At 39.7% G+C, this 18,656-nt stretch overlaps 1 protein-coding gene across 1 annotated transcript in view; it reads right to left on the bottom strand.

Annotated features, from left to right (window-relative positions):
- ABCD3 (ATP binding cassette subfamily D member 3) overlaps window positions 1–8,787 on the bottom strand; it is a 28,832-nt gene extending 20,045 nt beyond the window's left edge. Inside the window, exon 1 of the mRNA XM_014939364.1 lies at window positions 8,584–8,787. Within this exon, the coding sequence (XP_014794850.1) occupies window positions 8,584–8,699 (116 nt within the window). The 5' untranslated portion in view covers window positions 8,700–8,787. The remainder of the gene's footprint in view (window positions 1–8,583) is intronic.
- Between the last annotated feature and the right edge of the window lie 9,869 nt (window positions 8,788–18,656).

The following is an 18,656-nucleotide window of genomic DNA, read 5'->3' as shown; positions in this document are numbered from 1 at the left end:
AATGACAATAATTTTTAAAACCCCAACTTTCATGTGCTTCACATGACCATCTACAGTAGCAAAATATAAAGAACAGCATGAGTGTAATCTACACCCATTTCCATGGTGTTTCCTCTGACTGCTACCTTCAGTTCAGTGACTACAAGTGTACATGAAAAGTCACTTTTAACTACAGCAATGTCAACACTCTTTTTCATGGTTGCCATTTATGATAAGGAGTATTATGATTAGTTTTGGACCCCTAGTGCAAAAAACCTATAGGAAAAAGGTGAAGGAAGAGGCCTTTATTATCCTGGAGAAGAGGCAGCATTGTGCAAACCTAATCAATAGCAGCTTTCCATTACCTAAGAGGCCAGTGAAGAGACAGAGCCAGACTCTTTACATGGGCACACAGAAGAAGAAAGAGAGACTACAGACATGAACTGATCTGGGGAGGTTCTAACTGGATATAAGGAAGAAAAAAATAAAAAATATCACAATTACAATAACAAGAGCATTGTAACAAGTTGTCCAAAGACTGTGGAATCTGTCATTGGATGTTTTCGAGATGTGAGTACAGAAAGCCCTCAACAACCCAGTCTGAATTCAATGTGAATCCTGGTCTGAGCAGACATTTGGATTAAGTGACCTCTTGAGGTGCCTGCTATCCTAAATCATTCTATGATTTTACTTAAAAAAAAAAAAAAAAAAAAAAAAAAAAAAAAGTTTTGGGAGAAGAGAGACTGAAACACAGGAATCCCTCCGAAACAGATTCTTGCAACTACATTCATAAATATGTGGCCTGATTTTTACAAGTGCTAAGCACTAAGCAACCTTCACTTGCCTGCTATCTAAAAAAAAAAAAAAAAAAAAACACAAAACAAAACACACACAAACCATGAAGAGGCTAGAGAGATAACGGGGCATGTATCACCTGAAGAAGTTTCAGGAAAAGCAACATCTCAAATATAGCCTACTACCCATTATTTACCTGCACATAAGTTTTACAGCAGAAATACATGCAACAAGCAAAGTATCATCAGTGTTGGGGTGACAAAACTGAACCAAACTTTTCATTCATATGTGCATGGTAACTGAAAAGTAAATAGGCAAATACTTACCCAACAGAAGATAGGCAATACAAGCAAACACCTTTCCCCAACACAGAGAAACATGATCAGTCAAAAACAGCAAGACATTTTACAGAAACTAATAAAGAGTTTCGGGACTCCATACAGGCATTTGGCAGCTAACCCTACTTTGAGGTCAGCAGCATAACACAGGCAGGAGGCAGAAAACTTGATGATAATACCATGCAATTTCAGTCTCCAAATAAGTCCTGGTCACAGCACTCAGTCTTTGGGTTTAACTCTATTTCTGTACCAGTGAAGCTATTCTCCCTAAAGAAACAGACAACAGTGGTTACTCAAAAAGAATCATTCTCAACACAACTGAAGAAGAAAGTGATTTGAGAAACTGGGAAAAACCTTCAAGAGGCTGTTGAGTCTAGTTACTGAAAGGTCTCAGAAATACTAGTTCTTAGCAAACAGGAAAAAGTTAATGGGTTACTGTCCCTAGAAATACCTGTCTCCTTCCAGAACAAAGTTCAGTGGAAGCAATCTACTGAGCTAAGCTTAACAACAGGGAATTGCAAATGAAGTGAGAGATAAGACTTCCAGTTAAACTACAGGTGAAGAGGAAATAAGGGTTTGAAAATGTTATGTTGTGCTTACCTGCAATAAAAGCTACAAATTTCAGGTTATGCTGCCTTCAATTCTAGGGTGACTAGCTTCTGCCCAACACAGTGGAAAGGAAGAGGATAAGTTTGAGGGTAAGTGGAGCTTTTCAGAGACGTCTAAGCAACCTTTGATGTCTGTATTTTGCAGACCTTACATTCTAGAATGGCACTGGGCAATTTTCATAGCTTTAAAAAAAAAAACAAGATAAACGATTGTGTAATAGTTAAAAATTATTTGTGCAGTTCTCAGGTCACTTTTGCAGTCAAGATACTATTGTGACATTGTAAAGACAATACAATTCAAATGGCTAAAGGTGGAATGCAGCAGCATACCTTGTTACAGTGTGAAGATACAATGAGAAAAGTCAAGTGTCGCTCATAGCACGCTCGTAGGTAGACGTAGCTTCGTACTGCATTCCCCACACAGAGGAATAGAGCGCAACAGTACAGTTATTTCAGGTCAAGGGCAGCAACCTTACTCAGAAGCCTGGGCACAGTCCAAAAGCATGCCCATTTACGCAGTACACCCTGAGCGCACACAGAAACCAAGAGCACAATTTTCTTGGCTCTAGGTTGGTGGCTAGTTGCAGCATAACCAAAAATAATGCGAGGGGAATGCATTCAGGCAACCAAGAAGGGGACTCTGAGAAGGTCACGGACAGCTATGTCACTGCAAGCAGACGCTTTGAATTGCTCTGCATTGCTAAAGCTCAAAAAGTTTCTGCGAATGTTTGAGAAGGTGGCAAAGCACAACTGTTGTAGAGGAAATTCTCAGTTTCAGTAGAAGTCTGCATCTTGATAACAAAGCAACATGTAGAGAACAACATCAGAGCTGTTAGTTTTTCTATAAGCTTGTGCTCTGGCCTGAGCTATGACTGCAGCTCTCCCTTACAGTAACAGTGGAAAAAGGCTTCAGCTAGCCCCCTGCAAAGTGAAAAAGAAAAGTTTCACAATTGTACACACACTTAAGCTAAGATCTTAGCTTAGACAGCAATCATTTCATGCAACTTAATAAGAGAGAAACCACTAATTAACTACCCAGGCCCAAAACAAAAGCAGTCTGAATGCTAGGAGTAGGGCTGAGTCATCAAGTTTCTCCTGTCTCCATACCCTCCAGCTGAAGCCAGTTTTTCTGAGCCCCAGGCAGGTTCTTCTACCAAATTTGATTTTAGATGCCTTTCCTACTAATGCTACCTGTGTGTTTTGCCTTTTTTTTTTTTTTTTTTTTGTAAATGCTAATCCATGTACAGCAAGTAGTGGACTGAACAGTTACATTCACATTCTGGATAAATCTTCAATGTAGTTGTGTAGAGATTTATTAATTTTTTTTGACATCTGACACCTTTTCACAAAGCAGCACAGGTTCCCTTTAAAGTTTCCACATATATGGAAACAGCCTATTAGTCTGCCTCAATGTAATTTCACCGTTCTTGTCAAACAGTCAGGGGGGACTAGACTAGGTCCCTTCATACAAAGTACGCTAGCAAGGCTCACCTAAACATCTTCAGAACCTACAGAAATGAGGCAAACTAACAAAAGGGAAGAACATCTAAGATTCAAAAAAAAAAAAAAAACCAACAGGATAAAAATGCATGACTTGCGTCAGGTTACAAATGCTCCTTTTATGCTTAAACTTCAGTGTTATATTTGAAAGCTCTTCCAAACGTTTAGACACTTATCTATCACTTCTGATTGTACCTGTATCAGTCACTGCCAAGCTACAGGTTCACGGCCAGTCCAGCCGATGACAAAAGCAGAATATCTGCTTCCACTGTGTCAAAAGGAAAAGGCTGAGAAACCCAATGACAGGGAAGTCCATAGGTCATGTGTCACCTAAGATGAACTGTGTAAAACCTTATTTGATATAGACTGTGTCAACAACTCTGTTGACCTCTCTCAACTCAAGCGAGCCTTTCCTCTTAGTTTAGCTGTGTCCAACCTCTAAAGCCTCAAGCATACATTTTTTCTTCCCTTATGCATTTTTTACTCAAGGGATGCCAAACACCCAGGTTTCAGAAGTTCAATTTATAAAAAAATTAAATGTCCAAACATTTGCATCCTCTTGGATGGTAATGGACATGACTGGGTGACAGGAAAGGCCAGTGTGTCCAGGAGCAGATTTTTAAATCTTTTATTTTGTCACCTTTCCATATAATACAAATTCCTTCCTATTAACTCCACTGTTTCTTCCCTTTCCAGTTCCAAACTCTTTATCCTAATGACCTTCTATAACTCCTTTCAGTCTCTTCTTCCAGCAGAAAGTAATCCAAGTTGATTCTCCACGAACAGCATCCAGCTCTTTTATGTAACACCACTTAAGGATTTAATTCTGAAGCAATCAGATCTTAAGTAAATATTCTGCTCCTCCTTGTTTGAGGCATAACATTTAATATTCAAGACAAAGCTCATAAAACAGACATGGGATTAGATTTTTTGTGGATGAAAGGTAACATGTAACTTCATTTTATTTTACATATGTTGTAAAAGGAAAAAAACGTACAATCCTATACTGTATAACCCTACTTCACCATTTACCACCTTTGTGAGTGTTTAATACTGATCTAGTGTCTTTGTTTAAAGAAGTACAATGTTTAGGTCTAGAGAGCAGAAGAGTAAAGGTTGTGGGTCAAGGGGCTGAAGAGGGGCTTGGAATTTCAACAGGTTTAGCCACTATTTTTTTTAATATGGTACAAATATGAACTAATTATTTCAATTAAACTAGTAATTCAAAGCAACAAGCTGCTATCCTCTAGTAACAGCAGCTGTTAAAAGAGAAAGATTTGTTGTTTGCATTTGCACACAACCAGACAGTACTTCTATTACAGCACAAAACACCCTTCAGGAAAACAGTAAAGATTAGTTCAAAGACTTATATCAATACCTTTTATGACTTGGCAAAAAAAAAAAATCCATTCCTTCCAAACATCAGTCTTTGCAGACCTTGCTCAGTGACAAAGTCTTGGCCATTACACATTTTTCTTGATTTTTAACCAACAGGGGACAAAGTACAAAGAATAGTGATCTGACTTCTGCTGGTTTTCCTTCATTCTTCTACTCTATATATTTTTCCAGTACTCAATAATGGAAAAAATAGAATGACTGGTCTTTAAAACAGATATTATGGGTCATTTCCCTAACTGGAAGCAACACTTTCAACTGTCAAGATACTGATCAGTGCTGAAGTCATTTCTCTTTGCACAGTTTATCACAGATTAAAGTCATGATTGGTTTTTCCTTTGTAATATATCCAGAATAATGTACTCTCTCAAACAAGACAACTTCTTATGATTCTAAAAAGCCCAAATGAAGTCATAAATGCATTTGCACATAACTTCCCCCCTCCCAAGAAGAAATGAAGCTTTTGCAAGGAAACAGACCTTTTGAGGACTCAAATAGAGAATTTACTCCAAGGAAATAACATGAAATACTAACAAGTTAATACAAGCAAACAGTTTTGTGTTGTTTCATTTTGCAGCATTTTAGAAAGCTGTCATCAAAATATATTGTAAGTTGCAAGTGATACTACCTCTCAGTTCTGCAAAACTGATCAGCAATGTAATAGCTCTTACAGAAGAGCACCTGTGACTAATCCAGCTAGCACTAATTAAGTGATCTTTGACCTACTAAGGTAGGTTAGCATAACATATACAGCTTAATTATTCATACATTACTACTTGATACAAGTTGTACTGGACCTTGCCCCTATTGTCTGACAGCAGAAATGTAGGTGAAAGTTGCCTCCTTTCCTTCCCCCTTCCATATACAATTAATACACACAATATGAAAATTCTGTGTCAGATAAATTTTTTGTTACACATTCAAAAACATCTGACTTGCTAAAAGAAGATTTTTTTAATTAATTTTTTTTAAAATTTCTATGTTGTCTTACTTTTCAACTTTGGCCGGCGTGATACTGAACTATCGCTGACATTTCAGAAAAACTTAAAAAGGAAAGCACACAAAATAAAACAAAAAACAGTTATTCCAGGAAAACTTGATACAACAGCATATGTTATTCTGAACATGAAGTATGTATAAGCATAAATACTTAAGTGTGTATTCTTAAATAAACTATGCAAGGAACGAAGAAGTTTGCAGGTAAAGTTTATAGTTGCACTACAAAACTTCCATGTTTCACTCGATTGTTAAGGCCATCGATTTGCTGTTTATATTCAAGTCTGTAACATTCACCTTTGCCCTTAGGAATCTTCCAGAATTCAAGAAGCTGAAATTCATCTCACTCTAACATGACAACATTTTTTAACAAAGGAATTCACACATATAAAACTACACCACCACTATTCTTCACACACTTTATTCAGTTAACCACAAGCAGCAGACAGTCTGGAAGAAGACTGGTAGTGTATCTAGACTGCCAAGTGAAATTCTTCTCCATAGGAATAAGTAAACAAATTTAGGACAGCCATACCCTCCCAACATCTCTCTATTCCCAAAGAGAGAGAGAGAAACACAACACAGAAATTAGAAGGTACACTGGGCCCTGGAGGTTTTTATCATTACTGCACAAAGGTTTACCACTTGTTATTATATATGTCAGCATCATATACCAGGACAAGTACGCTGGAATATGTAAAGATTTGGCACAATGACAATTCTTTCCAGAAGTACACTATAATTTACATTAGGAACAAAGCATTAAGAAATTAATGATACATGAACTAATGAGACTAAAGGAGGATGAGGCAACGGTAATAACTGGATGCTTTTGTCGAAGCTGGTGGCATAGGCAATGTAGCTTACCTACTGCCTAGTCTTGATAGGTAGCATTCTGTGAGGCTCCTGGCAAGGTTTGCCTCACAGGGAAACATGGAGAAAAGAATGAAGACCAGTGGGCAAAAATCATTCTCAAAAACAGCCTTCAAGCAGCAGCACAACTGAATGTTGTATGTTGAGTTTGGATTCTGTGGCCACAATACAGTACCAGTAGTAAGACCTTAGCTGCAGAAGGACTCAAAAGTGTAAAGCAACACATACACACAAGGGGAACAATCAAGTTTGCAAGTATAGTACTTATTTAACAACTGTATTTCTAATAGATTTGAGAATGAAAAATGGCTTGCGAGAGGAAGACTAAAGTAGTAAAGGATGAGGTACCAGAAAGACTGCAGTACAGCTGGAGGAAGTCAGGCTCTAACTCCTCTGTTCAACTGCTGAATTAGCTGGAACATAATTCTGAAGTTATCTCTACTTTCCAATTCTCACTAATCTTGTAATAGTGATTGGTCCATCTAATATATATGAATGCCTTACTGTACCTAGCAAAATCAAAGATCTGTACAGGAAATATTCCAAATATAGACTTAATCGTTAAAGCTAACGCTCCCTTTCAATACATTGACCCTCAACCTAACAGATGCATTGCCATTGTCAAGTCCTGCAGACCAACCTCAGATCTGCAAGCAAAACAGTTTATGGGGACAACCCAGGACTCACATTCTATTTATTTCTAGGGATAGGGAGATTAGTCTGGACAAGATCTAGCCTGCTCCTATCAACTGAATGCTACTAGCAGTGGGAACATACTAAATGCATTTCAAAACTATGCTGGACTTGCACCTACATTTGAAGATGTGCTCCAATCTGAATGGAATCTAGTTTATCTGCTCCAAGATCTCTTCTCAATAAAGGCAAGGCGAGGTAAGCGTGGACAATTAGGAGATCCACTTTAAAAAAATACTCTTTATCTGAATTTAAATGTAGATGCTCCCAGAACATCTGCATAGTCTTTCTTACAAACACCATTATATAAGATATTAAGTATGAAAATCTTGTACTACAGTGTCAGTAACTCTTTCAGCTCAGCATTTTTATACAGCTTCTATACAGCTCTTCTTCTTACAATGGTATTTCACTAAATTAAGCAGAGATACCTAAAAAATATCATACCTCCCTCTAAATCTGATGGAAGAGCAACTCTCAGCAATAGCTTGGGATCTTGTTGGTTTTACTCTCATGCAAACAATGTAAAGTAACAAATGCATGAGATGTCAGCACCATATCAATTTCTGATGTGTTAAATGACAAAATTACCTAACTTCATGAAGCTCTTAAAGATATCATGTGTATGAAAGGAACTGGGTAAAATAAAACTGGATTGTTGCTTAATCACAGGTATGTTGTTACTTAAGTCTATTGAGTAAGTCCATTTCACTGTCAAAAGCTAGCACCAGGATAAGTTTGTTGTGACTACACAATAGCTAACTGTACTACTGTCACATCCTGGGTCTTTAGCATACGGTCAATAATCTACAGCCACAAATATGCTAAAATCAGAGGAAGATTGAATCTGAGGTATATTCTTCATCTGCCACACCTTATGGTACCCAAGTGCTTCACAGGAGACTACCGAGTACACGCCCTAGCACATGCAGATCCTCACAGGCAACATAACTACATGCTACCTCTTTGAAATCCTTATCCCTGTACCTTACTGCCACACAGCAGCACTGAGACCACAGCTGGGGTCCATTATTTGCCTATACAGATAGGGCGTCCTAGGACAGCCCTAGAGTCAGCAGTTCAGCCAGGAAAACGGAGAAAACTCATAGAATTTGCGCAAGGAGGTGGCGGTGGTTGGATACGGTCAAGGGAGGCACGGACGGCGCCTCAAGGAGGGCGGGAGAGGGCAGCAGCCTGACCCCTCTCCGCAGGAGCCACCTCCCCGGCCCGAGGGAGTCGGCAGGACCCGGGCTGCCCCTCCGCCGGGCCGGGAGCCGGCTCCCACAGCAGCTCCCGCCTGCCGCGGCCTCCCGGCCCTCGCCCTACGACTCGCCCCGCCGCCCCTCCCGCCCCGGGCCTGGCCCCCCGGCCCCGCCGCTCGCTTCCCCCGGCCCTGCCCGCCTCACCCGTGCTGGGCCGCCGCCCGCCGCTTGTTGAGCAGGCAGAGGAGGGCGCAGGCGGCGGCGGTGGCCCCGGCGATGGCGGAGTGGCGCACGGTGAGGTACTTGCTGTAGGCGGCCATGGTGCGAGTGCAGCCGCGGAGCCCAGCCGAGCCGAGCGGAGCCGAGGCCAGCCGAGCGGGCGCGGGGAATGCCGGGAGCGGAGGGAGGGGAGGAGGCGGGGTCCCCCCGGCCGCGCCTCCGCCGGCCTGGACGGCCCCGCGCCGGGCTGCGCCGGGGGAGCGACGGGGCGGGCTGGTTGTGCAAGGCGGACAGCGGTAATTAATGCTCCTTCCCCATCTCCCACGCCGGCGGGGAGCGGGTGAAAGGGAAGAGGCGTCTCCTCCTGCGCCAGGGGGGCTGGGCCTGCCGCCGGCTGTCCTGGCCCGGAGGTCGGGCTGAGGAGCGCCGCGGCCGGGCCTACCCCTGCGGTGCCTCGGCCTCCGTCTTCATTTTCCCTGTTGTTTTTGGCCTCCGTCTTCATTTTCCCTGTTGTCCTCGGCCTGGCAGCTCCTGCCGTGTGGGGTTCCGGGCACTCCCTTTCACGGGGGTTCTTTGTGCAGGTGTACAGTGGGATTTCTGAGTGTGAATTACAGATGCTATATAAATGTGGGGGCAACGCGAAATATACCTCTTAGAGACACTTCAAGACATACTATCTTTATTTTTTTAGGGCCCTGAGAGGAGCTGCCAAGATTGCCTTTCAGACAGAGGGTGGAATGAGTTGTCACCAGTTTTAAATGCAGGAAAACAATCCCTATCGCGGGCAGAGCCGCACCAGGTACAGTGGGAGATACCAGCCAGCCTCCTCCTACTGAACCAGTTATACTTGCACAGGTGCTTTTTCCAGCAGTTAATAACAGTTCTCCAAGTTGAGCTATACCAGCAAAAACACCCATGCCAGCATAACTGTATTCACACTGGATCATCCCCTGTGGTCATACCCCTCAGAAAGACACCTCATACTGTATACAAAGTGGCTGTACTTTCTACAGGAACTGACCAGTTGTATATTTAAAGCCTGTATTGGTGCAATGGTTAACACTGAAATGACAAAACAATTTCTCTGGTCAAACTCAAATTCAGATCAAAATGCGGTTGGAATCAATGTATCTATTTTTAATCTAAAAAAGTTTTTCATACAGGCTTTTAGAAACATTTGAATACCTTTGAATGTTGTGCATTTGCTATTGTAATATGAGAGCGTGCACATAGGTCAGTCCATTTACTGAATGTTCCTATTTCTTTCAAATAAGTTTGTCTGATGTAAAAGGGATGAAGCTGCAGTTTGATGAGAGGTAATCTCTGTTTCTTCATTGTGAATCACCACATATACTTTTCTTTCTCGCTCCCTCTCCCCACCCTTGGTATCATCAGGCATTTTGGGACAAGCTTATGTTTTGCTGTAAAAACTGGAATCTCAAAACATCAAATTGTTCACATTTTCTAGAGCACTAGAGTCAGGACTACTGAGTCTGGTTCTCTGGTACTTGTTATGTGACCTTGGACAAATCAGTAACCTCCCTGCTGTATGTTGGTATTTTGCAGAAAAAAAATCATAAAGTATTTAAAGTGTTCCTGACCCTTAGGAAAATACATAGCAGAACCACGCAGCATTAATAAATTCATCTTGTTTTATAGGATTAATGTTTTGTTAAAATATCTTGTTTTTAAAATCTTAGATACTTTGGCAGTAGGTAAATCTGAGAACCTGAAAAGAGGTAGTTTCTTCATCAAAGTAAACTTCTTATATTCAAGTCATTACAATAATGGTTTTCAGGCTTACTGGGTCTTTAAAATACAGTTTTGCTGCTACTTTTAATCTCAGTATCTGTGCAGAGATCAAGACCACTATGATATTGCTAGTCATTTCTTTAAAAGTCGTCTTCCATTTGAAGCTTAGGTTGGTTGTACCCTTGCACAGAACTAGCTATCTAATATAGCCTAACTTTATTTACAATGTCCATCCATTTGGGCCGTGCTGACCTTTGTTGTTTGCATGACTGCATGTCTTGTGCTCTGCTATGTTTGCATTCTGCAGTGTCCATCCTTATCTCACTTTTTGAGGCTAGCCAATACCACGTCCTATTACATATTTTGTTTATCTTCTAACTTGTCTTTAAATAATTTCACATACACCTGTCATCTTCTAAGAAACGTGTCTCACACCTCACACAGTCTTCCACCGTTCTTTACTGCCTACACTCTTGAATGTTGCTTTTTTTCAGAATAACTTTATTAGCATGATTGATAAACGGGCACTTAGTTCAAAACATGAGGTTTTTATTGATCCGTTATTTCACCAGTTTCCAACAACACTCATGACTAAGCGTATCCTTGATGAAATCACCCAAGCTGATCAAATGCTTTAGTGACAAAAGCTCATGTCCAGCTTTTCATCCATCAGTAGCCCCAGGTCCTTTTCAGCAGGGATGCTCTCAATCCCTTCATTCCCCAGCCTGTATTAATACCAGGGGTTGCCCTGACCCAGGGGCAGGACCTTGCACTTGGCCTTGGTGAACCTCATGAGGTTCACACGGGCCCACTTCTTGAGCTTGTCCAGGTCCCTCTGGATGTGTACGTGTAGTTTCTTTGAAGAAGCAAGATCAAATTGACAGTTGTGCTTGTAATGTGGTGCATGGTATATTTCAAACTTTTTACTCCATAGAAAGCAAGCTGTTTAAACTAGAAAGTGCACTCTGGAAGACTGAAGCCTGTAGGAAGAAAAATGCACATTTACTATTAAAGCCTTAAAACCCTATAATGGACATCAGGAGAACTCATAACAGCAAGTGTTAGGCTATGGTCCATCCCGTGTCTGAAGTGTTAAGCAGCAGTATCTGCCTAAATGGTTCGTCAATTTCACAATTATTTTAAAAAAAAAAAAAGTTTGCTTAATAAAAAGCAGTAATAAAATTGCTAACCAGTTCAGATTCTCAAGTCATGTCCTCAGTTAGTCTTGATTTTAGCCAGTTGAGTTTTAAGGAGTGAGTCAAAGTCAGAAATATAAGAAATTGTTATGGAGTGAATATTTTGTCACACTAATCATTCTGTGAGTACATTTATTTTTTTTTAAATAGAGTCTACGTTAACAAATGAGAAGATGCTCTGATTTGGTTTCTCTCAGAACAGGAAGAACCTGTATTATTTGCTGTTGGCACTTGGCATAAAACACCCAACTATATTCTGAGAACAGCATATCATCTAATAATTAAATGAAAAATCGTGTTGTTTATTGTAGGTCCAATGTAACATACATACATATCAGGGAGAGCAATTTACAAATGTTATGAAAGGTGGCAGAATGAGATTAATTTATGTAAATTGAGATAAACTGTAAGATGCAAACTGTACGATGTATGTTAGTTAAGTTTGAAGGTAATTTGTATAGTGCTGGCCTCCATTCTGTAGGCTTGCACTTGCCTAATTTTTAAGTCCATATAATAAGTACTATGATACTTAAAAACTTAATAACTAGTGAAGTGAGGACAGTTTCAGGGATTGATGTGGTCTCTTGTGAAATCTGTGTTATCTCTTAGGAATATCTCTTAGTTGTAGAATTTGGCATGGTTTGCTGGGAAATTAATGAACTGCTCTATTAATGCAGTCATCAGCATTAAGTGATAAGATTTTGTCATTCTACTGAAGTGCTATACAAAAGTATTAGTTTGTTGCTTGATTTTTAACAGAAGGAAATTAAACATCTGAAGTTGAGCTACATTTAATTATGTATCGGTTCATATTAATGTACGAATAATGATATGGACTATTCCCAGTAACAGCCTCATTGATACAGCTAATAGCAGCCAAATGGAAACATTATATATTTAGTCACTTCATAAAACTTGAAACTGGAATGTGGGGGAAGTAATGTGGATGTGGTATCAGCCACTCAAACCCCATAAGCCTCCACCTCCATGAAACATATGCTGATTATAACACAGGTTTGATCTTCAGATCAGGGGTGAAATTGAAATGGATGTAAACTTTCTTTGATCTGCAGAACACAGAGAGAAGACATGCTTCCATTTCTTTGTATCTCCTGTTTTCTCTTCTTGTTCTTGTCCTTTCCTTACACACATCCTGCATGCCCCTCAGATGATTGGGATGTTACAGGAACTTAAGATGTGGAAAGGTACTCTATCTGAGCAGAAAGTAAAATTTGGGAATAATGCGGGGAGAAGAATATAAGGGGTTTATAGAAAAAAAGTGCTTAGAGAGCTTAGGCTGTACAGAACATTGTCTTCTAAATACGTTGATGCTTACAGACTTTCTGTGCCATTACTGCATTACTTCCATACCATATGGGGACAGGAGTACTTGTCCTAATCTTTATTAATTGACAACATAACCCACAAGAGCTTAATTGCTACATGCAAGTCTACTTTCTCCATTTCCTTGATTTCTGACCACATTTTTTGCTCTATACACCTGGCTTTTTTAAATGTGACTGTGATCTATTCTCTATAAAAACAACTCTCACCTCTATTTAATACCTTATGCCTGTGCAAAACATGACAGATCATTTTTAATAAGCACAGCTCATAAATTTAAAAGTCCAGGTGAGAATGTGGGAGTACATAGGAATTACCATTATTAGACTAGTATCAAATACTCTAAAAGACAGTATAGACTCCACACATCTGCTTTCATAATGGGTCTTAGTCTTATTTCAAACATTTATGCACTGACTTAGTTCTAAAATAGTGTTTGACATCCATTCTAATTTTTGTTGTCATTAAGTGTTATAATTACTCATATTCTGCTGGTCCAGAAAATGCACCTAATATTTCAGATGAGAGCAAACCACTGATTTGTAGAAAGCATTACGTTTTATTTTACTTACTGTTTTCATTTGCTTTTCCTGTTTGTTGATTTCTGGTTTTGACTATTTTGGAGAAAGATGTCTTCACTGAGCTGACCATATTGATGCTTAGAATGCACATAGTCCTTTCTTGATTATCAATATTGTTGGACAATCTGTGTGAAATAAATACAGAATTAGATTTTTCCTCCAAAACGCAGTACTCTGCATTTCTTAACAGTGAGTGTCAATTAGCATTTTGTGCTTCACTTGCCTACCTTGTTTGGGCTAGGTGAGTGGGTAGAAAAATGGTAACTGAAACTAAATGAACGAGCTAAACAGGCTTGTTCAGTTTTTTCCTGAAGTGAATCACAGCTCAGTTTGATCTTGACACCTTTTGGTGATCTGAAAGCCACGATATTTCACTGCTCAATATTTATTTCTAGTTTATCTCAACTACTGAGGACCTGGGCAGGCTTGAGAGGTGAGCCCCTGCGAAACTCATGAAATTGAACAAGGGAAAGAGCAAGGTCCTGCACATGGGTCAGGGCAGTCCCAAACACAAATACAGGCTGGGCGGAGAATAGATTGAGAGCAGCCCTGAGGAGAAAAACTTGGGAGTGTTGGTTGATGAGAACCTGGACATGAGCCGACAACATGGGCTCTCAGCCCAGAAAACCAGCCATATCCTGGGCTGCATCAAAAAGCGCAGCCAGCAGGTCAAGGGAGGTGATTCTGCCCCTCTACTCCACTCTGGTGAGACCCCACTGGTACTGCATCCAGCTTTGGGGAACACAACATAAGAAGGAGATGGACCTGTTGGAGTGAGTTTAGAGGAGTGCCATAAAGATGATCCAAGGGCTGGAGCACCTCTCCTATGAAGACAGGCTGAGAAAGTTAGGGTTGTTCAGCCTGGAGAAAAAGAGGCTTAAAGCAGCCTTCTAGTACCTAAATGGGGTATACAGGAAAGATGGGGAGGGACTCTTTATCAGGGAGTGTAGCAATAGGACAAGGAGTAATGGTTTTAAACTGAAAGGAAGGTTGATTTAGATTACACATTAGGAAGAAATTCTTTACTGTGAGGGTGGTGAGACACTGGAACAGGTTGCCCAGAGAAGGTGTGGATGCCCCATCCCTGGAGGTGTCCAAGGCCAGGTTGGATGGGGCTTTGAGCAACCTGGTCTAGTGGGAGGTGTCACTGCCCATGACAGAGGGGTTGGAACTAGATGATCTTTAGGGTCCCTTCCAATCCAAACCATTCTATGATTCTATGATTGTATTACTTACATCGTCTATGTTAACTTCCTATCATGCTTAGAATGATATTTGGTTAAAAAACTATTCCCTTTTTAATCAAAAAGTAAGAAAACTCAAGGAAGTTTTTAAGAACCATTTTACTGAGAAGGCAGTCTTGAACAGTATAATGGATCTTTGCGAAGTCAAAGTGTCAAGTTTGATATCTGAATTCAGAAATTTAAACAAAGGCATTTAAAATAGATTGACAACTGTTTCCTAGGTAGACTTGTAATTCTTTTATTGAGATTGCTCCACAGTTCCCTTGTAAGTAGTGTATTTCAGCTGTTTATATCTTTGCTGATTTATATCTTTGCTGATACATAATGATGCAAACTGAAAGTTGGCAGAAATTTTCTGCCTCAGCTTGGATATTAATTTATTTAATAAAAGATGTCATGCCAGCGTGGTCAAATTATTTCTGAGAATGAAGCAATGGAAAAATAAATTACTTTCAATATACTAAGAGGACATAACAAGCTTTTAGGTCATTGTGCCTGATCACCATGCTTTGATGCTTATACAAGAGAGACAAAAGTTTTGAAAAAACTGTGTCATCATCACTGTTTATGCCATGGTTTCTTCTTATTCCAGGTGATGAAGCTTGAATTGTTATAACCACCCAAAAAAGGAATCCTCTCCCTCTCATACTTGGTCAAGAGGTATCGAACATTAGGTTTAAACCATAGTAACTTCATCAGGCCCATCTTTGTGTTTTCCAGGAGTTATGGCCACAAATACATATTATGATGATGTGTTCCTTAAACAAAGTATAATTTGTTTTTAACATTGGTAACGTAGAATGGATGCTAATATAATAGAGCAAGGATTTTAATACATTCTGTGTACAGATATATTTGATTAGTTAATTGCCATAAAAAATGAATAGTGAGGGTGCAATTTTTAGAGTCTGCAGTACTCTTCTGCCTTTTGGCATGTTCCTGGAAATTACTGTCTCCTACTTGCTCTTACTATGGGGACTTCAAACTATTTGGTAGTTTTTACACATTAAACTTCTGTCCTTGGCAAGTACAGTATTTCTTAGTCATTGCTTTGAGTCAATATAGTTCAGATCGTTTTTCAGAGATTGAAGTAGAATTAGAATTTCTTCTCTGTATGCAATATTTTGCTTTTATTAACACTCAGACTCAATTATCATTTTGCTACATACTCACCAGCTGAAGAAAGATAGAAGGTGGAGGAGCCATGTGGTAACTTGACGTGGGTTTCCAAAATTGAAGTCCTATCTCCACCCATTGTTTCACAAGTTAGTAATTATTATAGCAACCCTTCTGATTAACCAGATCGGAGACACTGAACGTTCTAGGAGCCCAATGGTCTGCTCTTACACGCTAATAACAGGTCACATATGATATCCATGTAGCGTTACTGATCAAGTTTTTCGATTGTTCCTTCACACTTTATTGTGAAGCTAAATTACTGACTTTTAAAAAATAGATTTGTATGCCTTCTGTAGCAATTCTTGACTTTGGGCTCCCAACAGGGCTAGAGATTCTATCATTCAGTATGTTCAGGCCCCTCACAGCTCCTGCTGCTGAGCAAACTGCATGACCCTGTGAAGCAACCATGCACCGCTAGTTTCCTTACAGCCCATGTTATCCAAGTCTCTGCAACCTTCCTCCGTACAGACTAAGCAGTCAGCTGTTGATGAATTACTATGCAAGCTCAAAGGCTTTTTCTGTAACGGCTGTTTCATACTGAAATGCAGCTAGACACGGGGATTGAGCGTAGGTGACAGTTTCCAGCTTTAGGAATGATCACACTGATCTGAATGTGGGGGGATAAAACCAGAAATGGAGTGAAAGGAACACATTAGGATGAGGCAAGATTGCAAGTGGAAGAGAAATAAATGGCTTGACAAGAAATCAGTGAAGAAGGGCTACAAAAACTGGAATGGCTTAGCAAGGCAGTATTTAGGAAAGGAGGCTGAGCCATCTTGGGTCACGAAGCTGGTGGAAGGAGGACCTAGAGACCAGTTGAGCAAGAAGATTAGATGAGCTGAATTCTGGTATTGGGAGGGAATTAAATGATTAGGCAAGAAAAGCAGACTGAATGTGTGTTGCAAAACAGGAGGGTGACACTCGGAGCTACTGAGCTAAACAGGAAGGAGAAACTTAGACCTAATTGTCTGGAGAAGTAAAAGGTTGAAAGAAGGCAACTTATATCTAATGAGCAGGTGTGAGATGGAACTGACTGGATCAGGATCCTGTAGTACCTGAGCTAGCAGTTTATGGTGGAAAAGATGAGGGGAACATAGTAGAGCCATTTATCAGGGAGTTCAAGTGCAGTTCTTGCATGAACCTGTACTGGATTAGGATTGTATATGTAAGTAGGCTGTTGCCTACAGGCCTGCACTGTCATATATTACAAAAATTTTGAGACACAGCATATGAGGCAGGTGATGATGGGAAGAAAAATGACAGTTCTATGGCTAAGGCAGATAAATGCTGATAAGATGATGCCACAGAATCACTGTAGAATGCTGCCCCAGGGTAAGTTATCTAACACATTCAAAGTTGGCCTATAATTGCATTTTCCCCATTTTCAGAGTATTCATCCTGAGATATATCAGAGAGGTATTTGCAGAAGTGTTCTGTGCTACTAAATGGTTGCAGTTAGGTGGAGCTTTCTTTAAACATAGTATTTTAAAAAATATTTAGCATTTAATAACATTTTTAAATTCTGCATTGTGTATTTTGATGTTGTTCATTAAAGTCTAATTCTAGATACTGATTACAAGTGAATTTAACATTACAAATGAATGCTAAATAACTGTCTACTCACTCAACAAGGCAGCAATACTGTGGTAAAAACATATGAAGCTGTGATATTGAAGGTTGCGTCCTGATACAGCCTTGATTTACGTTTGTTGGGCAGTTTTAGAGCACTTTTGGGACAGACTTATTTTGGACTATTCCAGAAGGCACACGTGCAGAATTCAGCTGCAACATTCTCTGCAAAAAGGTGTTTTACTAGTGCATGCCTTGGCTTCCAGTAGTTGTCATAATTTAGACGTTGGTTTAGATCTATCATCTTGGGAGCCAAAAGTCTTCCAAGAAGGTACATAGATCATAGAGTCATAAAAACAGGGCTGGAGAGTACCTTCAGGATAATCCAGATGGTCTTCAGCAAAGATGGTGTAGAATGAGAGGAATGAAAAAGGCCAGGGAAACAAGGTTATTACCACAGTAAACCTCTTAGTTATATGGAACAGGCAGGAAGAGATATGTTCCTAATCTACTGTAAAATACATAACACAATGCGTAATTTAATGAGTAAAATTCAGAAACATGGAACAAAAAGGCTTTTGTAAAATAAGCATAGGATCATAACAGCAGAGGAGGAAACAGAAAGTAGACCCATGAAGAATGTGAAGAAAATAGTAAAGTTTTAAAGAAATATGAAGCTCATTTCCATGAATATATATAGAAACAGACAGCTGGCGTTCTACTTCCCTTTTTTTTTTTTAAGAAAGGATGTTACTATTACATGTTATTCCTATCACTACTCTACTTACTAATATTACATATTAATGTAATATTAGTATCTGCTACTAATAATTTTTCCTACTAGTTTACTAACATTACATCTTGCTACTAGTAGTAGTTTGTGATACTACTGATAAATAGTACATTTACAGTACTGCTTATGGGGCTTTCTAGTATAGCTCACATCCACTGGAAAGTAACATTTGGAACTGAATTCATTAGGGAGTATAATATTAAAAATTGTCCAAATGTGAAACCCATCAGGACAGTTGCCCTCAAGCTATGTAGGCCAGTGTTTTACATGTTTTAGAAAAAAAATGTTGAAAGTTTCTGTAGGTATGTAAATATAGATATGTCTGCATGTGCATACATAAATACAGAGATACATATGCACACCTTTTCCTTTTTGGTACAGAAAAGAAATTAATCTCTCT

The sequence above is a fragment of the Calidris pugnax genome, unplaced genomic scaffold (genome assembly GCF_001431845.1).
Source record: "Calidris pugnax isolate Ruff unplaced genomic scaffold, ASM143184v1 scaffold18, whole genome shotgun sequence".
NCBI classification, from domain to species: Eukaryota; Metazoa; Chordata; class Aves; order Charadriiformes; family Scolopacidae; genus Calidris; species Calidris pugnax.
The sequence above is the reverse complement of the archived record's forward strand: the minus strand, read 5'-3'. Positions and strand labels throughout refer to the sequence as shown.